The following is a 9,255-nucleotide window of genomic DNA, read 5'->3' as shown; positions in this document are numbered from 1 at the left end:
AGGGAGGAAGGATGTTGGTGGGGCTGGGTCAGGAGGAGCAGACTGCACTCACAGAGAAAGAGAAGCATAGAGAGACTGGTCAGGCCCTTGAAGGGGACCAAACACAAAGAAGCTGTGTTTATAAGAGACAGTTCAGACTTGGTCAGAAGCGATGCTGCTTCAGACCAGTTGACATAGGACAGACAGAGTTGGGAGCAATGGTCCCTTCCCACTCCTGCCCCCATTAACCCCAATTCACTCCAGAGTGCCCCACTGTCCCCTGAGATTCCAAGGCCACCACCTGCAGAGGACAGGGTGAGGAGAACAAGAGCCACTCAAGGAGAATAGGGTCCTCATAGAATAAGACACTGAGCGGATTCCTTGTTTCATTGCTTTAATCAGCAGATGCACACAGCAAACAGCATGGAGTGAGCTAGGGGCTTAGACAGAGGGTGGGAGGGTAGCCACAAAGGTGAAATCCAAGGCCAGTGAATGGAGATCCAAGAAAGGATCTGAGTTTCTGGGCTCCAGAGAGAAGATATGGTCTTGGCAAGTTCAGAGCTTTCCCTTGGACCTGAGAGCCTCTCAGGCAGGCCTAGGAGGAGAAGGGGGATGTCCGTGGCAGTTTGCTGTCCTGGATTCCACTCTTCTAGGCTCAGGGTCCATTTCAGCAGCAGCCTCCAGAGTGCTGGCCACTGCCCCCTCCACAGCAGCTGGAGCCCCCTGAGGGCTGGCTGCAGCAGCCAGAGCTCTGGGGTCTGTGGCAGTGGGACCTGCGGCGCCTGTGGTGGCTCAGACAGCAGCCACCACCCCCAGAGCTGCAGCAGCCCCCAGAGCTGGAGCCACAGCAGCCCCCAGAGCTGGAGCCACAGCAGCCTCCAGAGCTGACACTGCAGCAGGAAGAGACTGGAGGGCACTTAGGGGGACACTTTGGGGGACACTTCTGGGTGGGACACTTGGGAGGGCACTTGGGGGTGCACTTGGGAGGGGGCTGGCACTGCTGCTGGCTCTGCTGGCAGGACATGTCGGTGGTGGGTGTTCAGGAGCTGAAAGAGAGTCAAATAGCAAGTTAGACCCAGGCAGAGGCCACTGCTGCCTATTCTTGTCCTTTCCACATTGTTTCTATTTCCTTTATTTTGAGGAACTATTTAAATGCCATGGTAAATCATTAATCGCTGAAAATTTTGTTATTTCTTGTAGTTTGGAGAATGCTCTTACACTGTATCTTTTGGGTTCACAATTTCATCTTAAGACAGTCAAGAATTACTATATCCTTTACAAAGAAGGAAACTGAGGCAGTAAGCCATATGAAAAAACATCTGTCAAGATTAAACATTTAGTAAATTATAGGAAGCAATTTTTCTCGTGTCATATAAAACTCTGAAACTGTCCAGTGTGGAAACCTGGGAATATAAATATTTTCTTGGGAAAAGATAAAGAAGGATTATCTCTTGGAGTAACTTCCTAGGAGACTTTGTCTTGTAAAAAACCTGTGAATGTACAATTGTAAATGGTTTTGGAGACAGGCTGGTCTCAGAGGCCCCCTTTGTTAAGGAAGATGCTGAAGAACAGTATTTGTGATGCATAGAGGGGATTTGAACTCAGATACCCTGGCTCTAGGCTGGTGCACTGCCATATTCATCACACAAAGGCCTCACAGTAACATCTTGGCACAGTGATCCTCAGCTTGCTATGTCTAACTACTTAAAGAGATTCTCAATTCCAATTTGAATCTAGAGATAAGTGGGTTTCAAAGAGCCCTAAAAGATCCATTAATTATGTCAACTCCACTGATTGAGAGCTACTATCTCCAGCTCAAATTTACAAGGAGTGTCACAGTTTTGCTCTGAAAAGTAAGTGTCCTGTTTGAAGTTGTTCTAGCGGAGACTGTTTGCCTGGGTTTCAACTCCCTCTGTCCTTAAAACTCAGCCAGCTGAAGCACAAAGACAGAGCCATCTAATTCTTATTTGTGTTACCAGTTGGCCCTCTCCCTGCCTCCTCTGCACACCCTCCTTCAATCTTTCTGAGGTCTTGACTTCTATCCAGATGGATCTCAGCCCTCAAGGCCCTGCCCAGCCTCCCCTCCTGCCTAGGACTGAGCAACCCTCTGTGGAAGCCCCAGCTCCTATTCTCAAAGGACACTTACCAGTGTCACAGGCAGCACAGGGTCCTTCAACACCTCAGGAGGTGAGTGGATGGGGTGCTCAGGCCCAGAGCCCTTTTATCCTGGCCTGGGCTCTGCCTCCAGCTGTGAGACAGGGCCTGGGCATGAGAGGACCTGCCTTCTGACACCCACATGGGTTCTGAGGCAGGTGGTGACTGGCAGCTCCTCACTTGCTTTCCTCCATGGGGCTCAGAAAAGCTGCTCCCAGCTTGGACTATGGCCACTTAGAAATAGAAATGGAGTGGGAAAATCCCTACCATCATTTCCTGTCTTGATCTCCGTGGAGAATACTTAAGCTGTTTGGTTTTGGAGCTTGAGTTCTCTGTTTTGTTAACTTCCAAATCTTACCTCTGTGGCTCTGGGCAACCTGGCTTAACTCAAGTTTCATAGAATCCTCCAACCCTCAACTATTTTATAGCTCTGTGTGTGCGTGTGTGTCTGTGTGTGTGTGTGTGAGAGAGAGAAGGACTGTGTGTGTGTGTGTGTGTGTGTGTGTGTGTGTGTTTCTGTATTACAGCCATTAGGTAACTGGTTAAAGAGTCAGACCTAGAGAGAAACCTGATTCTGCCACTTATTACCCGCATTACCTTATGAAAAACATTAATACCTCATCATTCTTGTTCTCAGTTTATCAACTCTGTAATAGAGATAATATAAAAATAATTGTCCAGGGATGTCTGAGAGTCAATGAAATAATGTAAAGGAAGTTTCTGTTGGAGAGTTTATAACATGTCATTTTCCCTAAACAAATGCCAATGCATTAATATTTTCAAATTACACCTGCTTTCTAAGGAGAGATGATAGCCTCCAGCTCCATCCGTGTTTCTGCAAAGGACATGATCTTATTCTTTTTTATGGCTGCATACTATTCCATGGTATATGTGTACCACATTTTCTTTATCCAGTCTACCAATGATAGGTATTTAGGTTGATTCCATGTCTTTGCTATTGTGAATAGTGCTGGAGTGAACATACACATTCATATGTCATTATGGTAGAACAATTTATATTCATTTGGGTAACCCTCCTTCTTCAACATCCAGGCTTTATTCCATGACCTATGCATTTCTAAAACAGTGCCATTCAACTGTAACTTTGTTATGAGTCTTAGTTTTCAAATATGACTACGATAAACTACGCTTGATTCTGCAGGTTGGTTCTAATATTTATGTACCCCTCAACAGTTTCTAAAACACAGGTGGACTCCATAGGTAAGCAATTTAAAAATGAATTGATTACTATTAGCATCATCTTTAGTTTGTGTATGACGTAAGCCGTCATCATTGGAATTCTCACTCTGAGACATTTACATTACAGTATACTAGCCTTATCACCCTGCAGAAGTCTACCACTGAATTACCTGGCTATGGTTCATGTTGTTCCAAAGAATGTATTTAATAATGGAGTAGTCAAGATACTGATTACTCAGCTTACACTGGCCGTTCTGAGCCAGAAGCCCAGCCCATGCATTCCAAGGATGATGAGGATTAGAAGCTATTCTGTCCGTGACTCTGATACCACAAAGGGTAGCACCCAAACTGTCAATTAATCTGGCATGGATTGGGTTAATAAGGTAGCAATATGATGTAACATCGTGAGTATTGTTTCCTTATGTTTGGTGTTAGATTTCAATAGCATTTGAAATTTATTGAATTTGGTACCTTTTTAATGCTAACAATATGCACTAGCAAAGGAGTGACTTTCTGAAAGTACACTTGTATGTGGTCAGACTCTCATATCACAAGAGATAGGTTGGAAGAATGCTGAGACCCAGTAAAAATTAACTTAGACTCAGTAGATCTTACTCTGTGTCCCAGAGCCAGCACCATACGTCAGTGATTTGTAATTTATTTCCTTCCTCTGCAACCCCTGCATAGAGTAGTAACAATAAACTGATACTCCAAAATTATTAGAAGAATATACAGAATATCTAATTATTTCTTTATAAGTAATTGGATAAAATATGTAAGCATGAAAAAACTTGATAAATCTCATCACATAATGAAAGAAATACTATATGTCAGAAAGCATAATTTTAAAAGATGAAAAATATAAATAACCAGCTGAGAAAAAGTAAAGTACATAAGTAAGGAATCATATTAAAATCTATGATAAATAGTAAGTCTTTACAACTTTATAGAAAAGAAATAAGGCTATCTACAAATGAGTGGGCAAAGTGCATGAACAAACAGATAGCTTGGAAAGAAATACAAGTGACCAATACATTTTGAAATTTGTTATTTCATATTTGCATATACAAACAACCAAAGACTTGTATATAAAACAAGGATAGTCTTTCAAGGATGAAGTCTGAGTTTGCCACTGAATTGCCTGGCTGTGGCTCATGTTGTTCCAAACAATGTATTTAATGCGAGAGTAGTTAAGATATTGGTTACTCACCTTACATTAGTAGTTCTGATCTAGAAGCACAGCCCATCCATTTCAAGGATGATAAGGATTAGAAGATATTCCTTTATATTGAACTAGAAGAAACTGAAAATCAATAACAAAACAGTATTGCTGAAGTTGATAAGAAATGAGTCTTATAAATTGGAATAATAATGAAAATTCAGATGAAATTTGGTGACCCATTACTCAACTAATAATAATTTTCTGTATACAAATCAAAATTTTAAATGTACATACCTTTTATCCAAGAGTTGTACTTCCAAGAATTTAACTTAAAGAGGAAAACTTTGAGAAAGAAGATATACAGACAAGAATGATTACTACAGAAAATTAAAAGAACATTAAGAGTTAGAAAAGTTGCAAGATGTAAGAATAAATTTATATTAACCAGCAACAAGTAATTCAAAAATATTTTAAAACTTGCCATTTAAAATAGCAAAATTACATAAAGTCTAACATACAATTTTAATGTAAAATACATTTGATAAAATGAGAAGATTATTAAATAGCATTACAGAATATCATAATAAAGAGTTATACCATATATATGGGTGAGTAGAAAAAAATTATAATAAAATATAATAATTTTTCATGAATTAATGCATATTCTCAATGATGTTTTCATCAAAATTCTAATGATGATTTGTTTTGCTTCATCTTCATTGTGTGGGATGTGACAAACTGACTCTAATGTTTATATAAAATAACAAAGGTTTAGTAATCACCAAAACAATCTTAAGGAATGATGGAACCTGTGTGATTTAGATATCACAATTGATTATACACCTATGATAATTAAGGCAGCAGATGTTCTCAGAGGTGCTGACAAATTGACAATGACAAGAATTGTTCACCCAATTATAAATCTACAGAAATGTGAAAAATTGATTCTGACCCATAGGTATTTCAGATGAGTGGGGGGAAATGGAAAATTTTATTACAATACTAAGGCAATTGGTTATCCATTCAGAAAAATGTTTAAAATACATAAAGTGAACAAAAATTCCTTTCTTGATTGAATAAAAACCTTCATTTTTATTTATTTATTTATTTATTTATTTATTTATTTATTTTGAGACGGAGTCTCGCGCTGTGTCACCCAGGCTGGAGTGCAGTGGCGCGATCTCGGCTCACTGCAAGCTCCGCCTCCCAGGTTCACGCCATTCTCCTGCCTCAGCCTCCGAGTAGCTGGGACTACAGGAGCCCGCCACCACGCCCGGCTAGTTTTTTGTATTTTTAGTACAGACGGGGTTTCACCATGTTAGCCAGGATGGTCTCGATCTCCTGACCTCGTGATCCACCCGCCTCGGCCTCCCAAAGTGCTGGGATTACAGGCTTGAGCCACCGCGCCCGGCCAAAACCTTCATTTTTAAAAAGGAAAAAATTTCAACTTTTTAAAGATAGGGAAAAGATTTCTGGACTTACAAATGGTTGAGATTTATTAAAATCATGAAAATCACAAACTATAGTTATTGCTGCAGAAATTCAACTATGTTAAAAATAAAACACTAGTTCATCAAATGACACCATTAAAATGCAAACAGGAACATACTTGCTTGGAAAAGGTATTCACAATGCATTTAATAGCAGTACATTAGTAACTAGAATATGTAAAGAACATTTACAAATACTAACAAAAGCAGATAAACAAATTGAAAAACATTTTTAAGAAAAAGCAGACCAGTCACAGAAGAGAAAGCTCAAATAACCAAAAATATATTAAAATATGCTCTGATTACTACAAAGCAGAGGAACACATATTAAACTACAGACAGATACCAATGCACATCCATCAAACAGCAATTACTGAAGTTTAGTAACAATGTGCAGCAAGAATGATTCTTATACACCATTGATGCAAACTGAAATCAATATGAGCAATTTGGAGAGATAGGTGTGATCCAAAATTCAGCACTTCTACTTATAGGTACATAACTTGGTGAGACTCTCCCACAAATACACAAGTAGACATGCACAAAAATTTCCATAGCTGCAATATTGATACAGTGAAAAGTGAGAACACTCTAAATGTCCATCCAAAAGAGAGAAGCTAACAAATCATGATGCACTCATAAGATGGACACTACACAGTTGTGAAAATGAGTAAACTATGGCTATACAGATCAACTTGAGTAACTAACAAAAATAATGTTTAAGGAAGAGAACAAGTCAAAAATGAGTGTCTTAAGTATGATGCCATTTCTATAGAGTTAAAACCATGTAATCCATAATACATATTGTATCAGGGTAACCTGTAAAGAATAAAATTGGAATACATAACAATTTGGTTTGAACCAGGTTTCATGGGCTCATTAACACTGGGGAGGCAAGAAGGGCAGTATTAGGGCCAAAACTTCAAAGCTCCAAGAATGAGAAGTGAGAACCTTAAAGGCAGGTGCCCTTCAGGCAGATCAAAGCAGGAGATGATAGTAGGGATTTCCCCACCCCACCTCTATTTCTAAGTGGTCATATTCCATGCTGGTAGCAGCTCTCCTGAACACCCATGAAGGCAGACATGTGCAGAGCTGCCAGTCACCACCTGTCACAGGACCTACGTGGGTGTCAGGAGGCAGGTCCTCTCATGCCCAGGCCCTGTCTCACTACTGGAGGAAGAGCCCAAAGGACAGGATAAAAGGGCTCAGGGCCAGAGAACCCCATCCATTCACTTCCCGAGGTGCTGAAGGACCCTGTGCTGCTTGTGACCTCAGTAAGTGTTCCCTGGGTACTCTATCAGAGGCTCCCACAAAGGAATGCCTAGATCAGGGCAGGAGGGGAGGCCGGGCATCGACTCCAGGGCTGGGGTGGTGCTGGCATTCATATGAGTGAAGGAGGGAGTCTCAAGAAAACTGAGCAAGGGCAATGGGGACAGACCAGGGACATGAGAAGGAGGAGTCCTGAGATGGTGTTCTGGAGAAATGAGATGGATCTAGAGTTCTTGGGTCTCTAGTCTGAAGGCATTGCAACATTGCCTCCCATGTTCACCTGTAACTGCTTTCAGAAAGGGAGGTTTACCTTGAAAAATATAACTGTCCTTTCCTGAAAAGTTGAGATGGAAACAGTGGTTCCCAGCCAGTGTAGAGGATATCACAGCTAACTGACTCCCCTAAACTCACATTTAATGGTACTTAACTTGGTAAGGCAAGGACAGTAGACAACAAAATATAAGTGCTGAGCATTCGGTACGGTGTTTGCTGAGAATTTCAGAGCATTGGACTAAGTCGGAAACCTGGATACAAGCCTCAACTTAATTCAATGATATTTTTCCTCAGTTAGTTTTCCAACTTCCTTTGCAGTTCTGAACTTCTGTGTCCTTACAACAATCTAGAAAATTCTTCCAAGAGAGAATGACTGTTTCCCCTTGAAAAACAATTTTATTTCCAAACCCCTTTCTAGATTGTTTTCATGATTCAGGTGTGTAGTTGAAGCAGAATGTCTCCTCTACATACTACATGCTTGATTTTAAGAATGCTCTCTTAATATCTTTTGGCTTCGGCTTTCTAATTATAAAATAGTTGAAAATGCTTTATGATTTTATAAGTATATAAAAAGCATAAGGTTCAAAACAGAGGCTATAAGTGTGCTTAGCCAACTATTAGAAATAATGCACATTCCCGTGATTAATTAGCTACAACTACACTAAGGAGTTCATCAAAATGAAGGGATTAGAAATGATGCTGAAAGGGCAAAAATAGGCAGGGATGGCCTCTGCCTGGGTCTAACTTTCTGTCTGACTCTCTCTCAGCTCCTGAACACCCACCACCGACATGTCCTGCCAGCAGAGCCAGCAGCAGTGCCAGCCCCCTCCCAAGTGCACCCCCAAGTGCCCTCCCAAGTGCCCCACCCAGAAGTGCCCCCCAAAGTGTCCCCCTAAGTGCCCTCCAGTCTCTTCCTGCTGCAGTGTCAGCTCCGGAGGCTGCTGTGGCTCCAGCTCTGGGGGCTGCTGCAGCTCTGGGGGAGGTGGTTGCTGTCTGAGCCACCACAGGCGCCGCAGGTCCCACTGCCACAGACCCCAGAGCTCTGACTGCTGCAGCCAGCCCTCAGGGGGCTCCAGCTGCTGTGGAGGGGGCAGTGGCCAGCACTCTGGAGGCTGCTGCTGAAGTGGATCCTGAACCTAGAAGAACACAAACGACCAAATATTTCCCTCTCCTCTTCCTTCTCCTTCCGGGCCTGCCCATGTTGCTGAGAGGTCTTGGTGAAGACTGAGCTCAAGCATAGAGGATTCTTCTGTCTTGGAGTTCAGAAGCCCAAAACTTCTCCCACAAAGTCTTTTAATGACCTCGGTTTGCATATGTGTGGTTGCTCTGGGAAGCCCAAAACACAGACCTGTATCCCTTTGCAGCTTGTCTTTTTACATAGCTCAGCCTGATGTGAAACAATAAAACCAGAAATATGCATTCCTTTTTGCCTTGACTGTTATTTCTTCATTGCTTTTCATACTCTGTCCTCATCTCCAGGCTCTCCCAAGATGTTAGTATCTACAGACCTTATTCAAATTTCGCCAGTCTTCCTACTAATATCCTTTATAGCAAAAGACAATTTTGTTGGTTCAGAATCCAATCCAGGATCCTCCATTGGCTTGACATAGTTGCCACGATTCTTCAATCTCCAATCTGAAATGCTTCTTCAGTCTTTCTTTGTCTTCCTTGACAATGACCTTTCTAAAGAACCATTGGTTTTGTAGAATGCCCCTCAATTTGGGTTTG

The 9,255-nt window shown here is 41.6% G+C and overlaps 2 protein-coding genes across 2 annotated transcripts; one reads left to right on the top strand and one right to left on the bottom strand.

Annotated features, from left to right (window-relative positions):
* Positions 1-356: 356 nt before the first annotated feature.
* Positions 357-1,025, bottom strand: LCE1C (late cornified envelope 1C). The gene has a single exon (XM_065536265.1). It carries the CDS (start codon positions 1,001-1,003, stop codon positions 647-649), a length of 357 nt encoding a protein of 118 aa, XP_065392337.1. The 5' UTR covers positions 1,004-1,025; the 3' UTR covers positions 357-646.
* Positions 1,026-7,844: 6,819 nt separating this feature from the next.
* Positions 7,845-8,949, top strand: LOC135968639 (late cornified envelope protein 1F-like). Its single transcript, XM_065536256.1, has one exon. The coding sequence runs from the start codon at positions 8,317-8,319 to the stop codon at positions 8,647-8,649; it is 333 nt and encodes a 110-aa protein (XP_065392328.1). The 5' UTR covers positions 7,845-8,316; the 3' UTR covers positions 8,650-8,949.
* Positions 8,950-9,255: the final 306 nt, after the last annotated feature.

This window comes from Macaca fascicularis, chromosome 1 (assembly GCF_037993035.2).
Source record: "Macaca fascicularis isolate 582-1 chromosome 1, T2T-MFA8v1.1".
In the NCBI taxonomy this organism is placed as follows: domain Eukaryota; kingdom Metazoa; phylum Chordata; class Mammalia; order Primates; family Cercopithecidae; genus Macaca; species Macaca fascicularis.
This window is presented reverse-complemented; position numbering and strand designations above follow the sequence as displayed.